Source organism: Hylaeus volcanicus, chromosome 8 (genome assembly GCF_026283585.1).
Source record: "Hylaeus volcanicus isolate JK05 chromosome 8, UHH_iyHylVolc1.0_haploid, whole genome shotgun sequence".
In the NCBI taxonomy this organism is placed as follows: domain Eukaryota; kingdom Metazoa; phylum Arthropoda; class Insecta; order Hymenoptera; family Colletidae; genus Hylaeus; species Hylaeus volcanicus.
Window position 1 is genome coordinate 3,887,743 of NC_071983.1, and position 20,504 is coordinate 3,908,246.

Below are 20,504 nucleotides of genomic sequence, written 5' to 3' on the forward strand. Positions count from 1 at the left end.
TAACAAACGAAAGATGAGCAACTTTTTAGCCGTTATTTATTCGATCAAAATTACAGTCTATAATGTATGTTTTACGTTGTGTTTTTAGCAAATATAATTGTAGTAGAATGGTTATTTTATTTATGAATGGAATTAAACGTTCATTTCAGATGCAGTCCAAATTGTACAAAATAGGAAACGAAAGTTTTCTAATTTATTTATTTGTTCAGTGTAAATTTATTGTATTTTCAGTAATACTTTAATATTATGTAAAGTATTTTAGAAATTTGTACGGTGTTTGTCTATATGACTATGAACTATGCTAATTTAGTTTGTAAGATGTAAATTAAAAATCAGCCATATAAAAAGCATACACATACATATACGTATATACAATGCAGCTACATATGTATACATATATTCATATATAGTGGAAAATTTGTACGGGAACAGATGGCGCCACTGGTAATAAAACCAGTAGCCCATTTCCGGATTTTGTAGCCTCTCTCTTTTTCCGGTTCGTTTGGAAAGTACCTTATATTTATACAAAATGGTAAGAATCGTTATTGGGAAATATATTATCAATCTTATCGAAATATCAATGAAACCAAGTGCATTGTGTCGATGACTATCATCAACGAAACGTTGATACGTATATTGTGCAGTATCATTCGCCTTAAATAATAATTTGCTTCGAAATAGTAACTTAAGATTGTGTTTGTTACCTTTGTGAAAAAGTGAATCTGTAACGAACCTTTTTGCGTGAAATTAAGATTTTATTGAATAGAAATTAATACCCGTTAACATTTCATTGGTTTTATGATTAAAAGAATTGAAATAATAGTGTTGTGGCAATCCCATCTGACTTAACCTAGATGTGTCAAATATACAGTCCAAATGTTTTGCATTCGTGGTGTTATTTATAAAATGATCTATATTATTAGTATAGAAATAACGTTTGCGAAAGTGATTTTATTACTTTAAAGGACTCCATTACTTTATATTAAATTTCCTGTATGTATGAAATTTACGAAATACTTTTATTGACAATGTTAGGCAAAGCGCACGAAGAAGGTTGGAATCACCGGCAAGTATGGTACCCGATATGGTGCCTCGCTCAGGAAAATGGTTAAGAAGATGGAAATTACCCAGCACAGCAAATACACCTGCACGTTTTGTGGCAAGGTAAGCAGTGAGCATGTGATAGTTACCTAGCTAACCTAACCTCTAATGTCTGTACTAAATCGTCTCTCTTTTGCGACAGGATGCGATGAAGCGAAGCGTAGTGGGTATCTGGTCGTGCAAACGTTGCAAAAGGACTGTTGCAGGAGGTGCATGGGTTTATTCTACAACGGCTGCTGCATCTGTTAGGTCTGCAGTTAGGAGATTGCGCGAAGTTAAAGAACAATAAGTAAATATAATAAATATATTGTAATAATATTTTAGGACTTCAGTTTATTTGAACCCTTCATTCATTGCTTGAAACTTTGTTAAACTGATAGCTGTTTAACTGTACGTTTAAATTTGCAATCAGTTGAACAAGACATATACATGGATCTTTCAATGCATTCGAGACTAACAATTCAGCCTACAAGTCATTCAACATCTCACTCATTCAGCTGAGTATGCAACATGTGGAAAAAAACTGCAAAAATGTTGGCAGTTGCTAGGTATAGTCTTATAATGATATCGATCTTGAATGTCTTATTTTAAAATTATTTTAATATAGGAGTTATGCTAACGCAAAATACAATTTTTTCTGGGTTTAATAGATTTTTGAGAATTCAATATATAATACATCAGAATCATAGATCTTAATAGATATCTTGATTAGAAAGTCATATTTAGAAATAATTCTGGAGGTACACTGAAACCATAGCCAGTGAATTTATTTACATTCACATTTTCTCATGGTTCTGATGTATATATTAAATTTTACTAGGAATAGATACATGATCTTTTTCTTTACAATTTCTTATAGCAAATTTCACTCTCTGAGAGAATTGGGTTAACGATGGGTGTTTTGTATACAAGTTTTATGAAACACGGACACATGTTACCTTGTTTAAAGTAATTAAGCTAACTAATGCTTAAAAATGTATTAAGGTTTTAGAAAATATGTGAAAGTGTTAATTTAATCATAGCGATTAGATATTATACATATATATTATAAATACAAATGGAGAAGAACCTAATGGAAGGTAGACTATTTTATTGTCCTTTAAGCTGTATTAATTTCAGACTGAATTTTTTTAATCATAAATAATAAAAGAAATTGTTCTTTCATATCCAATCGCTGTTGTATACGCATACATAAATTCACGCATCACGCGTAAATAAGAGAATATGACTACTTTTTAGTAGTCTTTCGTGTACATTCGTTTTGGAAGAAATTTGCACTGGCAAGTAATTTTATGTTTTAATATAATGTTTATAGGTATTTTAATTAATGGTTATGAATAATTGAGAACACTATTTTGGTAGAATGAATTAAAATGGAAACAGTAATACAATATGTATGTAAGTACTAATAACGAGCAGCTTCAACAGATTCCTTTTAAAATTAAAAATGTGTTTACAAATTATTATTGACTTTATCTTTTCTATGTTTATGAACTTACTCTGAGCTTACTTAAACTTAACTTTAGCAGTTTAAACAGCTAACAACTATCTACAAATTTTGCTAATACAATTCTTAATTCAACATACATTCAAATAATGTAATCATTTAATAGAAATCAAGTCCTGTACAAAAATAAATACTATAGTTTTGCATGAATAATTAAATATATAATTATGCTGTAAACGATAATCTGTTGCACCATCACCATTCCTTCAAGTAACATAAAATTGAATATATTCTTTGCCATTAAAATTGTCCTAAATTGAAATTTTAGAGTTGCGTATAATATAGTTTAAATATTATAATTGTAGTTGTGTTTTCTTATTTCAAGTTGCAGAATTAGCTATATTTTTTCTTAAACGCTAATTTAACTCTAATTATCAGTCAACATTTTCCAGAAAAAAATGTTTTACTTTGTCGACTGCCTTTTTCCTTCGGACTGTGAAAAAATTACCAACTTGAATCTACTACAATGTAAGGGAAGGGCGCCAGAATCTAATAACAACATTTTTACATTACTTACAGGAAACTGTTCTCTATGTGTCTCAATCAACAAGTATATTGCACTCTAAACTTTTTGCATACCTCTAGCACATAGAAGGTAAAACGTCTGAATCCATTAAGAATTGTAACTATGCAAGATGGTAGGGACATCATAAAAATATTTACCTTTCGTTTCTAAGAATATACGGAAGACATTCTGTCTTGAATTTAAGAAAATATTTAAAATATAACATTACATTGAATAACAGTCGATAGTTCTTCATATTCTTAAACGATATTTCGTAAATGTAATCTCATATTGCTATGGCGAATTCAAGTATAAATACATTTATCCTTCCAAACAAATAAGAAGAAAATAACAACTAAATTATACGAACGAGATGCAACAAGGAACTGTTAGAAATATCAGTATAAAAAGATTCAGTGCTCTTCCCTAATCGCTAGAAACTTGTACAGTATAAGTCCTAAATCGTAATCGGTAGTGTCACAATAAGTTCACTTGCATTCTAACATTCACTCTGTCGTAAACATATCTGTGATTTAGCGCACTGATATATCTTCCAGTCATCCAGCATTGCACTCATCCCATACTATCAAATATGTCTCTCTTCTTTTGTATTAACAATTATTTATTTATAACAGTGGTCTGATATGCTTTCCTCTCTACTGTTAAAAAAAGAAAAAAGAAAAAAAATGTTCACATACATCTCTCTTTGTATCACTTGTATACATCCACTCACAATTGGAAATATTTTTTTCTTCAACACTCTTGTGCATTATTAATCAAGGCATACCATGAGAATGATAGTAAATACACAATACTGCTATTAACAGTAAATAAATCCTATATAACTAAAAGCATTAACTTCAATCTTTCAGTTTTAAGGTATAAGTCAATTTCTGTTGCATTGTCGATACCATCGACATTCGGTGGATCGGCGAAAGATGATATTAGACTTTATGGAATATAATACTATTTTCCGTCTTGATGTTGTATGCAGTGAAGTCTCTCGACTGTCTTAATTGTAGTATATTAAATATGGCAACAAATGTTACACACAATTGTTGCATTTTAGACTCAGTTGGTATTAGCTGGCTTGCCATTTGAATTTACTACGCATAATCCATTTCTGGCCAATATTACGAGGATCGCACGGTGATAGGACAGGTTGTATTACATCGTTCGAACGAGGTTTAGACAAACAGTGTCCTGTGTGAGTGTGTTTGATCATCTTTGTCTGTGAAAAGAGAAATGATCTTTAAAAACGATAATTCTGACTTGACAGAGATATCATCTATTTAAACTAGACCGATATTTTCATCGCACCTCCTCGTTATACACCCACGCTTGATTTCCACCCATACCATGGCATCGTACTATTTTGACGGGACCTTGGGGACTAGCTGCATCAAGGCACATATCATCGGACATAATTTGCTGTCGTTTAGTGTAAGCAAATACCTAAAGAAAAAGTATCGTTAAAATCGATGAATATGATAACGCTTTGGTCAAACAAAAAGTCATCGTTTCAAATTTCATTACTAACTTGATTACCACCCAATCCATGACAATAGCTAATTCCAACATTTTCTCCCGTTCTCCTGCCCATAGTGTCCAAACAAGTTTGCGTGTCAACGTTTTGTACGTCTCCTAGATAGTAATAATCTAGCGGCATAGGTGATTCAGGATAAATATTTTCCAAATACCACCTGAAGCTTTTACATTTGAGTTGCTCTCGCAGCTTAATTCGTTCGGATACGTCACCGACGACTACACTTCGAGCTCCTATAAGCGAAGTAATCGTTTGAGTATCGCTTAATCGATATTGTCTTTAAATGGATATAATCCAATAATGTGCTTGCATATATGAATATTCACTGGAAGTAGAATGTGTCGAAAGTATGTGCCAAAATAAAGGAATTGCCATGTGTGGTGTATTAATGCTATATGCTTGCTCTTGGAAATAACTGTGCTACTGTACAATAACTTATATTAAGGTGTCGAATCGGAAAGAAAAGTTTGGATTTCTTTCGAAGTAGATTGTACATTTTTAACTTAGTACGTCTTTTATTTTTTTTTATTTTTTTGTTACGATATTACTATCCACTTTCGTCGAGTTACAACTGTTCGTCGTAATAGTTTACTTTAGAAATACATAAAGCACACGGAATATCTTGTACCATTTTCCCATACATACAGCGTTAACGGGTATCTGATATACATGTAGCTGGTATCCGGCTGGAAGAAGCTTATAGCGTATGCAACTTATAAAGGCATGCCAATCCCCCAACAGAAAAAAACATGCTAGACAGACAAGCTAAAGAAAATACATAAAGACATGTAAGAACTCGGTATAACATTGCAGTTTGTTCGTTTTCCAGAAATGCTGGTGTTAGTGCTACCTGGATTAATGTTGTAATAGAAGTACTTCCATTGGTCCAACCAGACCTCTGCGAGTCGCGCATTGTTGTGGTTCACTATCTTGCTCGTACCACCAGGAAACGTATATGGCGTTGATTTACGGAATACATGACCAACGTGCGAGCACGTTGCGATTTCCAATGTCCCACCACACATCCATATCTAACCAACTCAGTTCTGTTAGTACGTTAGCAATTACAATTAAGATTTTATAACACGACGAGAAAAAGAGCTAATGCATTAGACAAAGAATTATTCGGACGGACCTCGCTCTCCTCTGCGGTACCTATAATATAGTTTATAAATGTATCAACTAAAAGCGAAGAAATTCGTTTTGTTAGTCGGCTGGATGGATGAGTGGTTAAGACCATACCGAAGTGTATCGAAATGCAAAGAAATCGATTACGTTCCTGTAAATCAAATTTCATGGCTAAACGTAATAGCTAGAGCCCAGAATCCATTTTACACTCATACACGCACACCAGTAAAAAAAAAAAAAAAAAAATTAGGGAAAATTTGTCACGTATATAGTTATAATAATACACCTACGTATGAACACACGTGTTAATATAACATTCTATAATGGATGCACAAACAATATGGTTAATGTCACAATAATAAATACACTTAAAGTTAATTTTACATTTGTTACGAGAAAACATTAAGATCTAGTAAGTGAAGTATTATATTTGCAAATATACCGTAATAAATATAGCAACATGTATATTACTGAAATAAAACATATTAGAATCAAAGAAAAAAAGTGTGCTATGATATAATTTCTGTTTATATGGATATAGCGTAGTTTGTATCAGATACCCGTCCAGCACGTATGCGTACTCGTAATTTTCTTCGAGTACATTTTCAACGCCATAGAAATGTGTTTCGCGTTAGAGTTTACTAACACCATACGAGCACAAGCATCAAATTCCAATCGCGTTTTACCTTATGTGTGTTTTTTGTTTTGTAGAAAAGCCACTTTCTTGTTATAAAATTACAATAATCGCACACTTTTCTAAAGTAAAATTTCAGAATTAATCAAATTTAATTTCCTATCGAATAGTTGACGTTGTTAGTTTGTGGTATTCGTGTAAGGACAAAAAGAAAACAAATGAAATTAAACACGGTATTATCTAACCTGGGTTCATGGCATAGTAAAAATCTCTCCACTCATCCATCCAGACTTCGGCCACCCTAGCCGCATTGTGTAGTACTACTTTGCTGACACCACCAGGGAATGTATATGGACTCTTGTCTCGGAATACATGTCCAACGTGTGAACATGGACTGATTTCTAACGTTCCACCGCATTGCCATACCTATAAGGTACTTATGACTTCACAAATGAAGGTGAAAGTATCCATAGCTAATCCCTCTAATTGGAATCACAAATTTAAATCTTTCGTTTTTCTTTACCATACGGTATCCCAATGCAAAATTACTCATTTAACGCTAGAACTTCAGAGAAGTGTTCGCATTTTAATTTCTCAAATACAAATTACTCTACGTATACGTTGCACAGAATAATTTCACGTTCCAACCAGATGAAGCGTACAGACTTCGAAAGTTCTAGCATTAACTGCGATTTACTATGTTAATGCTACGTCACGATATTAAGCGTATCAAACAGTTCACACACGAATAATTCGGTGTAACTACGTCTGGGAAACATATACTGTAAGGAAAAGAATCTTTTAGTAGAATCTCGTGTAACAAAAAATTAATCTTCCCCGGGAATCACCTGTAAATATTTGCAGCCACCACAATCTGTCGTAAAAAAAAAGTTAAACACTATACACTTTGCATTTAGTATTTCTCGTTCGCTTGTACTTCTTCGTGACCGAACACTTCGTACGGCGTAATTCGATTAAAAAATTGATCATCGACCGTTACTCACCCGAAAACTCATTTCGAGATTTTCACCGCCCCAAATATCCATGCCCTCGTCGTACGCGCCCAACTCGTAAAAATAGTCCTTATCGATAGAAAATAATCCGCCAGCCATCGTTGGCGTTCGTAGAGGAGCGGTTCTGTCTCCTAATCTTCTGTCCATTTCTCTTTGCGCTACTCTGTACCTTGAAAATTCAAGACATTTTATTTTATCAGCATCTTCAGCGAAACGTAACGCGTCGCAAAAAATGATCGATCGTCTTTACCATCTGAAGTTTAGTTTCCAATTGAAACCGCCCCATGTCATATCGCTCGCTGGAATATATTCAAAAGTGTCGTCGCTGATTACGTCGATGATGGGACATACAACCGTGGTTCTGTCCTCGGCGATCCTGGAGAGCAGAGGTTCCAGCCAGCCTTCGGTGCATTCGCAGTGCGCGTCCAAGAACGTTATCACTTGTCCCTTGACGTGCTTCGCCCCGAGCAGTCTAGCTCTTATTAGGCCCGACCTTTTCTCGGTACGATACACGTACGTAGGGACGGGTAGCGTTTTAACGTAGTCCTCCAGCTTTTGCTTCAAGTGTTCTGTGAAGCATTCGCGTCGTTAAAGGAAAGCAATGTTAGATACGGTCCAAGTAACAGCGATCGATCGCATTCGAAAATTCACCTTGTTCGCTCTTGTCGTCCACCAGGATGATCTCCTTGAGCAGGGTTCTGGGCGATCGGTTGATAACCGACCAGACGGTCCTCAGCAGCGTGCTCCAGGCCTCATTGTGAAACACAATGACGATGCTCGTATCGGGGAGGTACTTGTTGTGCTTCTTCGTCTTGCATCCCTCGAGCCTGATGTCCTTCAGGGAGCGATTCAAGGAGATCATGTCGCTGGCCATGAGATTAAACTGATTCAGCTTGAAGAGCTCTTGTTGCCTGGCCTCGTCTTCCGGCGAAATGTGCACCGCTGCGCCCATCTCGCCAGGGCTACCCTTCTTCTCGCGGACAACCTTCGCCGGCCTCCAAAGATGCAGCTCGGACTGCTTGTAACGTCTCTTGCTTTGTTGGCTGGTGGGCTGAATCTGTTGCTCGTCTTTCAGTGCTTTCGGAAGGGGTACGCTCTCCTCCGTTAACGTCTGCTGCTTGTTACTCTCCGTGCAACCCCACGCGGACCCTCCGATACAGTCCGAATAGAGCATCAGCACCATCGCGTCCACGAGCAACCATACCAGCGACGTGAGCAGTATCACTTGACACGTGTGAATGCGAATCTTGGAGCGAAACATTTTTTTACGGGGCTTGTCACCTTGTACCCTGAGCTCATCACCCGATCTTCGCAGCCGGAAGTCCAGAGAGGTCTGAAGACGGGGGTGGGTTTCTACGGGGAACTAGTCGCAACCAAATGTCAAAGGTCGGCCTTCTTCTTCGAGAAGAATCACATGACTACGAGCAGGGCGTGGGCTCGATATCTGAAACAGAAAAAGATCCGTGTCGTTCGGTAACGAATCCTTCAATGTTCATTATTCTAGACGACACGCAACTGTTCCTCAAGTCTACCCCCTAGAGTAAAATAAACGAGTCTCCTTCGAAATCTCCAGCAATTCGGATACGTGACGTTATTCGCGAGAACCGGTGGCAAACACATCTCTTTGACATCCTGTGCGACTGAAACATGTTTCCTGGGCCCGTGTTAAACGTCCGTTGCATGCGGAGTTTCGGTGTTGCGCCGTCAATGACACACGCTTCTCGTACGTACTCGTTATTTCGCACCTCGCCATCGAGCTATTGCTTTTGTCCAAGTGTATTTGCGCCAGGTCAAACGAGCCGGAAGTCACGCGAGCCTCGACTGTTTATTTATCGGGTACATAATACATAAGACGATTCACCATTATCGATTCGTTTCGATTCTTTGCTTCCGGTGTGCTCGAGAGACCAGTGCCGTGCGCTCCTTCCTTTGAGCGCACGCCGTGCACATTCTTGCATTCGCTTCGCGCGCGCTTAGATTTCGCTCGGTGCAGATTTGATAACGACCGTCTCGCTGGGAAGCTGTTGATCCGTTCAGCCAGGGATCGTCAACGGAGATCGTATCCGGAGACTTCGTAGACCATGGCTCCGACTACTTTGGAGCTGAGAAAAATTGAGAAACACTGGATTCAGCGTCGGAACGTTGCGCGAACGAACCACGGGGCGCCGCGAAAACGGAGCAGGAAATTCATTTGGCGGAGCATCATTTACGAGAGAACAATGAACGTTCTATTCTGTATTTTACGCCTTTTGGTCAGCGGAGAACTGGAAGGCAGCTTCTTTTCGCGGATAAGGAGGACAAGGCTTTGACTTAACCGAATGTGTTCCTCCGGGAATCTCCTTGGTTTCAATGAAAGATTTCTTTTTCAAAAAAGGGATACAACGAGATTGGGATGAAACAGTACAGTTACGACTGTCGCGAGATATTATTACAACAAGTGAAATGAAGTAATCTTTTTCACGCAACCATTCTTCGTTTGCGATCCGCCTTTCGAAGAATCGCTATCGCAACATCCGTGTGGCGTAACTCTTGATACTTGCTATCATTCCTAGAAGTGCGTCTTTGTTCTTAAACGTTTGCAGAATAAGATAAAAAAACGCAAGCGAAATAAAAGGACAATAAGAGAAAGGGAGATAGTGTACTTGTGCCATTCATAAGTTTCACGAATGGAACGAGTTAAAAATAGAGCCGAAATAAACATGTTTTCGCTGCAAAATGTTTTGTTTCGGAAAGAGCGCGCGTCCGAACGTTGAAGTTATCCAAGTTTTCGAGATGTTTGGAATGGACCGATCGGCGATAAAACACCTACGAATCGTCAAATTGAAACCGAACAGCCCTTTGGAGACTCTTCGCGCCACGTTTCAGGGACCTATTACTTTCTGCATCTCGATAACGACTTTCCTTCTCTTTCCAGAGGCTGCGAAATAAGATAAAGAGACGCAGCAGGAACAGAACCGGAAGTTTTAGCTGCGCCTATTACTTATACAGTTCGTAAGCTTTTCGAGTCTCGCGGGTCGAAGCCGCGCCGAAAGCGAGAAGCACCTGCGGCGGTTAAGGATGATTAAACGGCAGAGACAACGTGGAAGTGTTCCGTAGAAATCCACCGGAAACGTCGCGAACAACGCGCACCGTTGGTCGTGACTTTAACGAGGACGTTCCACGTCTGGGAAAACGATATCGCGGCTGTGCCCGCGATGCCTTCACCGCCGATGCTAATTAATTAGCGGCTCCTGAATAATTCACTTTCATCGAGATAACGGGCCACACGAGCCGACGCGTAATAGCACCTGAGAATTGCATACCGCTCGTGGAATAACGGAAATGTCACGCAGTGGGACTTTCTTCCTTTTAACCCTACGAAGACGACTACGAATCTATGCGTACAGCTGGCTTTGCTTTTTTCCATTGCCAACCTTTGCTCGACTCCAATTGAAACCAGAATTTCGATCTATTCCACGTACAAATAACGCACATATAATTGATCTAACCTCTGCACTAGGCTTACGGATTCCAAGCATTCGGCATCCAACATCGTCGCTCAAGTTTCACCCAAGAGGGTTCGCACTGGTCGCTGCAGGCTGCTCGAAGTTTGATGAGCCCGGTTCGAGGCTCGAACGCAGCCCGCCAGGCAATAAGCGACAACGACCAGGGTAACTTCGCCTCGCTCGACAGGGAACGTCAAACAAAATATGCAAGGCTCGACTTTCGACCGCAAATTCGCGACAATTTCGCGGCGTTTCGACCACGTTTAGCCAGACGCGAGACGGATTTTTATCCGGAATCTTATTCGTTACCTAGCGATCGAATAAAGTTTCGCTCGACTCGCGGTAAGGCCGACTGGTAAAGTGGGGCGTTATTTTCGAACAGAGACGGCTAAAATTAAAATATTTAAATCTATAACGAAGCCGTTGTGCGTCGAATCGTTGAATGAATACGTATCGCGTTCGGTGTGTTTCCGTGTTTTTCGAGCTTTTGCAATAATCGGACGTTGCGCCAGAGCGGGGCACGGTTAACGATAAATTCGAAATCACAGCGGGTCCTGAATATCTCGTGGAAGGCATCGGTGATTTCGCAAGCGAGAGCCCCGAGGAGGATAGGAAGGCAAATTAACGGAATAATAACGAACCTAGGACGTAATGCACTTGTGCAAACGAGATACGAAGATGGAAGACCGCGTTGCTCAATCCACTCGGTCGTTTCAGCGAAAGGTTTCTCTGTGTTTCGGCCAGGGGGGCAGAATCGGAGCCGATGAAACGTCGATCGCACGCGGAAGTTATGGAACCGCAACTTAATTGAAGCCCCCGCGATCGGGATGCAGCCTAAACGCATCGACGACTGCAAATCACTGTTCTTTCCTACCTCGCTACAATGTAAACGACCTGTAATAATCTAAGAGATAATTTACGGTTCGCTACCTCGTTCGGAACGAACAGAAATTGCTATCCGCGCTCAAATGAAACGTAAAGTAGTCGATTTCTTATGCAACAATTATCGTATACGAACGTGCATCGTCTTCGATTCGATTCTTACTTCGACGAGAATCAAATGATCCGCAATTAGCAATTTCCCAAATTGCAGTGCTCCATTTTCGGTCATTGCGAGAATTGCGAGCCAATGCAAATATACGAAGAAATCTGTCGTTATTATACCGCCACGTAATATCTACCACGTGAAATTCTATACGCGGGAGGCGCAACGATGCGAGAAGTATTGCTCTGGAGTTCGGGACTCGGGTCCTTTGACGATAATACTCACACGAACACGTGTACGTTTTCGATACGCGAGTACCAACGAAAAGAACCCTTTCTCTCTCGTTCGTTCGATTGGCTGTGCGAAAATCGAGCGTTCTACTAAATTCTTGGCCGAATTAATACGGTCCGGGAAATTCTCCGATGGAGATATCGCATCGAACTATCGATTCTCTCTCGATCGCGAATGTTTTACCCGCGTCGCGAATATCTTCGGGGATTTTAAACTGGCGACGAATATCCAACACATTTATAGAAGATTATTCTATCCTATTTCGCCCTATTCCATCGATGATCATGAATCATGCCGTAAAGAAGCTAAACGTGAGCTCGAAACGTTTGTATTTAATATTAATTGAATTATGCTTGCCGATACTACTTTCCTCGTGTATTTTTGGCTCTGTTGGATGGGAATCGATAAAACGTTTCTCCAAATCGTATGTATTTACTCGAACCCTTCGGAGCGCGTAATACGATAATGCGGATTAAACGATTCTACGTTTCGATGTTTACTTCGAGTCCTATTCGGATATCGGAAGAATTGGCTTAAGGTACGGTAGTCGCGTATTCTTAACTCTATGCAGCCGGTACAGTCGAGGAAAATAATCGTTTGCTTAGCCGCATATCTCAACGGTACGTTTTAGAGTATTTTTTCATATTAATTCGCGGTTCGTCACGTTGCTGGAAGACACGTTCCGTACACACGCGTCATCGATGAGACAAATACCATAGATTGTAATTCCGATGGTCACTTGCTCAAACATCCCTTCGAATCCTAATTTATTTGCTTCTCGTTACGCCACCCAATTCCGTTTATTTAACGAGAACATGTTTCGACTGCAACTTTATCGGTCAACCGATACGGCAATACGTCGATTAAGCACATCCCCGAGTAGTCATTTTATTTATTCCTGCGAATATCATCCTTCCTCCCAGTTTCACTTCGCTCTGTTTCCCGGTAACGGAATATTTTTCTACTCTTGTGGGTCTCGCGTGATTTATCGATCTCGCGTTCGCCTGTAATTATAATCTCCCGCAGTTCCTGTCCGTGCTCGGACCACGCCGGTGTTCCGAGATCTGCAAAGACGACGTCAGAACTCGAGTTTAACAATGCAATTTCCATTTCCCCTGTTCCGCGGGCGTTCACCGCGATGATGGATGCGGCGTACACCATTTTCGAGACATAAGTCTTCGGGCACGAATCCGATAGCGACCGGAGAGTTTCTCGGCGCATTTCTCTCCGACGGCAATAACTTTTCCAGAAACACGTACAAAACGCTCGGCTCGACGCGTTATGGATTTTACAAAGCGTTTCAACTTCGCAACGCGGCGTCGACGCCGCGCGATATATCGTCGAAACTGCAACTCTCCGTCAATTTTCGCGGCGAGATGCGACTTGAAATTCTCGCCGGGTCGTGACCCTCGCGAAGAACTTTTGCGCGAAGCGCCACTCGATGATAGTTTTGCCCGAGAGCCGATTTTCAGAGTATATCCCTCGTGAAAATTCAAAGGGAAAACCGGTAACTTTTGAGACGCATTTAAAAAAAAAAAAAAGATGGATTCGCTAGCATTGAAAAGCAAGGTATGATCGCTTTTGTAATACAATGTTTGTATTATGTTAATTTCGGTATTGTTCCAAGTGATTTATGCGCAGCTGTACACGCTCAACGATCAATTTCTGATCCTTTCTTGTGCTATCCTTGAACGGCCACGTGTTTCATCAACGCGCAAGTGTCTATTCGCTTTCAATGCGCGTAGACTACGTTTACTTACCGTTTCTTTTTAATAGGGTTGCTATAAATTCGTTTCATTTTGGAACGAGAGATTACGCTATTTCCGGGCGAACCACAGCCATAGCCGCGCCCTGTGTACCATACGCGGTGTTCGTGTCCATACTTGTTCCCGTGGTAGAACCAGTCATAAAGCGAGCCTCGATTCAATACAACGGAATTCATTGCACCAGCGTTCTCGGGCAATGACAATTCACGCTATCGCGCCCCGTGTGTAATTAACACGTGCGACGATTTAAATTCTCGCGCCTCGGTCCATTGTTACCCCCTATCACGGGAAATTCCAATTGCTAAAAATCGCGCCCACTCGCTTCGTTTCGTTCGCATCGCGTTCAAGATCGCGATCGTGCCTGATTTATCGGCGAAGAAAACGTACGGATACTCCGTATTTAATAGTTGAAATAAAGATATTCCGACACTTGGGTTTTACAGCCGAGAGTCTCGTTAATTTTCACGCATTTTGCGGTAAACGGTCCCAACGCTCGACGACGATTTTCCGCTATCGTCGTTAGACCCTGTTTCCAACTTCTTATCTCGGGTTTCGGGATTCGCAATGCCGGTAGCAGTTTCAATTATGGCGCCGGAGCCCGACAATACTAGGGATACAATGAAGACCGCGGTATCGCACGAATACCGTTATTACGCACCGTTTTATACGGGTCACAAAACCGGCGTAAAGTTTTCTGGGTAATGGAGAATGGATTAACAATGGAACACGTTCAGGAAATGCACCGAATGATTGGTACATTATTTCAGAGTTGCCTCGTGAAAAATTACAACTGCCATCGTTGCGCTTTGCGTTCCTCGTTATCGAAGATAATAGATACGATTAAATTTGTAGCTCAGCGAGTACCGGTCACTTTGACTTTACAACTTTATCGAAACGACGATAAATGTGTTATCGAACGGATTAAAACAAAAAAATGTTAGCATGCGGGTGCCCCGTTGACGCAACAAACTGTACAAATTAGTCAGCTATCGTGCAATCAGTACACTTAAATTATCGATCCGTTTCGTGTATCGAGCATCCCGCATCCGATAAAACGCCGCGACATCGGAACGCGTAGCGTTACAAATCGAATAACAAGAGGTCTGCGTGGTTCATCGAAAGCCCTGAACTGCACGTGTCGAATGTCGCGAACAATTCTCGTTAAAGCTCAACGAGCAGTCTTTAAAGGTTTCTGGTACTGGTGGCGATAGTCCACTGCGAGTAAACGATATTTCGTAAAGTACGTAAACGTAGGAAAAGAAGAAACAGAGGAAAAAGTCTCCCAAGTTTTACTCTCATGGAGTGTGTATTCTCGTTGCGCAGACTTTCGGTTTACGGCTAAAGAACAGCGTGTAAAAAAGATGTCAGAGGCGTGCGACGTTGTTATTGTGTGTAGATAATTGGGAACGCGACGAGCATAGTTTACGATGCGTTACCAGCAGTGCAACGATTTCTACGAGGTTTTCAGTGAAATCGCTCGTTTAGATGATACTCGCGAGTCCCGCGACTACGCGCGAAAAGTAACAGGCAGCATCTGTCTTATCATTCAATTACCAAGGGAATCTACGACCTTGCGCCTTATCGAGAAAACGGAACGCAACTTATTTACTATTCGTCGTCTATGTACTTCCCCTTATTCTTCGCGATCTCTCGTCGCCCATTTAGCTTCTTCGTTCCTGAATTAATTAACAGGGAGAGCCTTTGTACCGAATTAATTTCGCAATTTATTTCCTCGTAAATTTCAATTTAAATCGAACGACGAAAATGAATTTCTCTTTTGCTGCGTGAATTTTATTCCAAGTACATTTCGTCGAACTTTCGGAGCTGAACGTTCACATTTCGTAATTGTTAATATAATAACGATTTATTCGATCGAACGGTTCAGATTGTAACGTTTGTTCAACAAGCAACGCGTGAAACATCGTTTATCTTCTATTCGTTATCCGAAATTTTTACACAGATAAGATTTTTGCCCATTGCTAACTGGGACTCGTAACGAGCACGTAATCTTTCTCAAATAATGAAAAAAGACGAAACGGATGATTGCCATATTTCAAATTGGTTCTTTTATAAAACTGGTTCCGTCGTATGCCTCGAATGTATGTAAGTATACATATATACATAGAGGTCTGCGGTAAAGCGTTTATCCCTACCTCTAATGGCGCCCCTGACTCAAGTACACATAACTTTTGCACAGTTTCATCTCGCCGAGTATTTTCACGGTTTTTCCTAATAAAATTAACCTAATAAGCATGATAAAATTTCGTATTTTTCTCTGAAATCGTTGCGACGAGAAACGCTTTAAACGCTTTAAGAAAAATTACGCAGCAACTATTTTTGTGAAATACGCAAAGTTTTTTGAAGCGTCACGCCTTTGAAGTTCACTGGGTAAAAAAAGCTACGTTTCACGTGTACCGGTTTAACGTAAATTGCCCTTTTTAACCGACCCCGTTCCCTATTCACCGTTTATTTCGCTTTTCAAACGTTGTCTCGTTTGCCTTCCGTCGGTCTCTATCCGCGTCATTTTCCAATGTCGTAATAGTTACGAGACGATAAGGTCGTACCGTATACGTTACGACATTTAACGCGATCCGTTGTTAAAATCCCGTCGCGTGGAATTAATCGCGAAACGAATGCGACGGTCGATGAGTAGAAAAATAAAAAAAAGTATCGTCGCGGAACCGACAAATTCGAAAACAGTGGCGGATATAGTGCATAAAATATGAGGCTGCTCCGCGGTTCTACCACTTCGCGCATAATTAACGCGAGACGGAGAAAAGAGCAATCCGTCGAGGATACGTTTGTAGCAACGCGAGTATTTCTGCTTCGAAGCGCCTAATTTGATCGTTGTGATGCGGTGCTTTCCAAAGTAGAGGTTGCGATCTTTGAGTCAGGGTTTCTCAAAGTTAATGGCTAACCGTTCGGCAAGTATAACTCTCCTCTGTTAACCGCGGCGATCAGAAACCAAGTTTTGAAAACGAATCATTCGGACAAGTTGAATCATCTCGCACGTTCTACTTTCTAATCCACGGACAACGCGTGTGTTATCTCAACGTGAATCACCCAAAGCAATCTTATCTGTTATTTAAATAACTTCTTACAAAAATATTCTCGGTTGTTGGAAAATACATGACACTGGTATCGAAGATAACGATCCACGAACGACTTTATTGGAAATCCCATATATAGTACTTGTTATTAATAGCGATCGGCACCAAACGTTTTCGTAAATCCGTGTGCAACGAAAATTGACGACGTTAAAATACTCCGAGACAGGGAAAATACGAGCGACAAATAGAAGCACCGTATAGCAATTTGTAAGAAATTAATCGATTAATTAAATCTAAAATTTGAAAGGTATCGCCAACGGAAAAATCTCTGTTCCCTTTTTGCAGGTTAATTCGATTCGTTCCACCGTAAATCGCGTTTAACTGTCCAATTTTATTAACGGACGCTAAAAATAATCATATAAATTGTGAAAACGAACGCACACCCCACCCCAACCCACCCCGCCCCCGTTTTTATTCGAAAATGTAACGCTGTTACGTTGACCCCGCGTTGATACTCAAGCATCGAAAATTCATTTACCAAACGGTGTTCCACGCTACGCGCAATTTTACCAAATTCCTGTACTTTGCGTGTAATGAAATTGTATCGCATTCCGATTAGCCGATGGCGTATCGTTCGCATGTTTGTCGTTAACGATCAACCAAAATGCACTACTCGTTCCCCGTTATCGTTTCTAATGCGACTCCGTGAATAACATTTTCGTAACGAGCCACGATAGTTCGCGAGCCTATCGTACTTATTTGAATTAGAATTATCAATTAGAATTATCGGAGTACTCGTCGTGGGATTCAAAGACAAATAAAATTCCGAGGGGTCCGTAAAAAAAATCAAAAAAACATTTTTAACAGAGGTTTAACACGTTGATCGACACGACGGTGCTTTTCGCTGAAAAACGAGAACTATTAATTCTGAAAGTTAAGTGTCATAGAAAATGAATTTAAACGAAATACTCGAAGTTTGATGCGGTTACAGAACCGAATACCAAAATAAATATATCGCATTACGCAGTTTCCAAAAGTCTGTGAAGAAAACGAAGTCGCGGTAGAAATTTTCAAGAGCATTAGTCTGCCAGTGAACGTGTTAAGTGACAAAACAAATGAATAGTTCGATGTGTTGTTAAACGTTGCTGGAATTTGCAGTCGTAACTGCAGAAAGAGAGGATCTGCGTAGACGTGTCCTTGGAGGTCGAGTAACAGCGTCGTCTTCAACCGGTCAATTCGCTCATCACCCTGAACGAACTTCGCCGCGGACCTTTCACTCGTGTTATTAATCATTATAAAAGTATGCTGCGCTTGCCTATTTAACAGTCCGACGGGAAAGAAACCGGCTTCCCTTCGTGAATAATTTATGTATGTTTCTTGACGAATGTTACACGCGGGAATTCTTATTGGTATTCGTCGCGTTCTCGTTTGCTGTTCGGGTGTACCCTCGTCGATCGAATTTCATCGCGAACCGTTTTCGAATGATGCTTACAACGTTCCACGGTTAGGGGGACCGACGGCAGACCTTGAGAATACAGTAAAAGACGAGCAGGTGTGCCGCATTCCTTTAAACGGAACACCGACGTAGCCGGCAAGAATAAGATTACTCGTTTCACGACCGGATCAGCAAGAAGAACAAAACGGAATCCGCGTGTACGGTTCTCAAAGGTGAATCGAACGCGTAATGCACGTACGGGAATTATGTGGACAGTGGCACAAACTTGGAAACAATCTGACAAACACGTTAAGATACAAAACGCGCCGAGCCAGTGAATATAGCGTGTAGGCTTTGCGTTGCCGCTTTACGACGTCTCGTTTCACGACGATTCACGCTTACAACACTTTTCAATTAACTAGAAACTGTACAATTGCTCGTTCCGGCACGAATGCAAATGTACGGACGGCTAGGTTTTTTTAAATAGGATACGATCCTTTGATACATTTGTAGAAAATTTTATCGACATTGGTGCCATAGCTCGCGACGTTATCTCGTAAGTGTGACAAATTGGCTGCGATGATTCGGTTCGATTCTTTGAATCGTCAATTAAACGTTATTTAGTTCGCTTAAATTGCGCGCATATGTTACGCATTCATACTTTCGATTATTCGTTAAGAAAACTTGTTTTACACGATTTTCAGGAGTCTACTCAATTCGAATTATCGCTAACAACGTCGTTTTAAATTCCTCGCCAAACAAGTTACTCGGTTACATTTTTCGAATACATTATCTCCGTATTTATCGCCGAAGAGAATCAGAAACAAATGTGGTCGAAACGTTCATTAATAAACATGAGCTATACGCTCGGTTGGACGTTATCGTTAAATATCTCCGATAGTAATTCTTTGTTCCCTCCAGGACGGTTTTTAACATTCACGGAACGCTGTTCTTTCGAACGTCTGCATCGCGTAAAGAGAGAATCGAGTGTTACCACCTACCAGCGCAGCACCGTTAAGTTGCACACACCACATGGTCGAGACGTATCGGTCGCGTGTCACACGGCTTAAAAAAGACATTTACCCAGTTTAATCGTGGTCGTGAGCGCGCTTTTTCGACCGTCGGCTTCGGTTAGCTTCCAGGTTCGGCCAACTGTCTCGTCCGTTTCGGGCTTACGACGTAATTGTACCACGAGACCGTCGGACGTGTTCGAATTCTAAGATTCACCACAGAAATCTGTTAGCAGACGCGCGCGCACACACACTGCTTCCCATACCGGTGGGGAATTGGTTACAGACGATGTAACAGTTCGGACGCCTCGCACGGTACGCGCACGGACGGATCCCGGACACACGTAGAAACAGTTTCGCGATCGTCGTTCGCGATCCCGATGGAAATATTCGCGGAGCACGAGATTCACGGTTGCAGGACGAAAGGAAAGGAGAGGTAAGGAAAGGAAAGCAGGACGCAGAGTGCAACACACACGGCAGACGAAGGAATCAAACTCGCGTGAGGCGCCAGGTGCGAGCGGACGATCGGTCAAACTTGAACGAGTGCACTTTTACGCGACGAAGATATATTGTGTCCGTTGTCGCACGCTGACCGCTCCCCCGTCACTGCGTGCGACTGCTTTCTAGCGACGAACGGGTCGATTAGCACGAATTTCATTGATACACACCTCTTATGACCTAGTAACAAGAACGTCTTCAGGTGCACATCCCGTACGTCGCACATACGTGTACATTCGACACTGCAGAGCCACTGAACAGAGCGCCGAGGTTAGGGCATCGAAGTGGGGACACCTGTTCGACATCCGTGGTAACACTTTCTATGCTCTCTAACGACGGTGCGTGGACCGCCTATCGATAGCCGCCACGATCGTCGACGTACATACGCACAATCGAGAGCCTCGTTGTCACAGTTGAGATTTATCGTGACGCGAACAACTGTTCTGTGTACTCCATTCGCGGTCGACTCGCTCTCATTGATTCCATTACGCCGACCGTTGCGCCATTCGTGGTCGCTGCGTGAACCACTTCGATCATTCGTACTCCGTAC

At 41.1% G+C, this 20,504-nt stretch overlaps 2 protein-coding genes across 5 annotated transcripts; one reads left to right on the top strand and one right to left on the bottom strand.

Moving 5' to 3' along the window:
• The first annotated feature begins 378 nt into the window (after positions 1-378).
• LOC128881071 (60S ribosomal protein L37a) lies at positions 379-1,419 on the top strand. Its single transcript, XM_054131757.1, has 3 exons — positions 379-532; positions 1,036-1,164; positions 1,244-1,419. The coding sequence occupies exons 1-3, from the start codon at positions 530-532 to the stop codon at positions 1,388-1,390; spliced, it is 279 nt and encodes a 92-aa protein (XP_053987732.1). The 5' UTR covers positions 379-529; the 3' UTR covers positions 1,391-1,419.
• Positions 1,403-20,316, bottom strand: LOC128881067 (polypeptide N-acetylgalactosaminyltransferase 5). Of its 4 annotated transcripts, none has more exons than XM_054131748.1 (8): positions 20,125-20,316; positions 8,086-8,878; positions 7,685-8,003; positions 7,426-7,603; positions 5,510-5,690; positions 4,654-4,892; positions 4,434-4,568; positions 1,403-4,344 (listed from the first exon to the last, which is right to left on the bottom strand). In XM_054131748.1, the coding sequence occupies exons 2-8, from the start codon at positions 8,693-8,695 to the stop codon at positions 4,195-4,197; spliced, it is 1,812 nt and encodes a 603-aa protein (XP_053987723.1). In that variant the 5' UTR covers positions 8,696-8,878; positions 20,125-20,316; the 3' UTR covers positions 1,403-4,194. The 4 variants fall into 4 exon arrangements, with proteins under 4 accessions (XP_053987723.1, XP_053987722.1, XP_053987724.1 ...); XM_054131747.1 differs by lacking the exon at positions 5,510-5,690 and adding an exon at positions 6,667-6,847 and having other exon boundaries at positions 1,405-4,344; XM_054131749.1 differs by lacking the exon at positions 5,510-5,690 and adding an exon at positions 6,667-6,847 and having other exon boundaries at positions 1,405-4,344; positions 19,530-20,316.
• Positions 20,317-20,504: the final 188 nt, after the last annotated feature.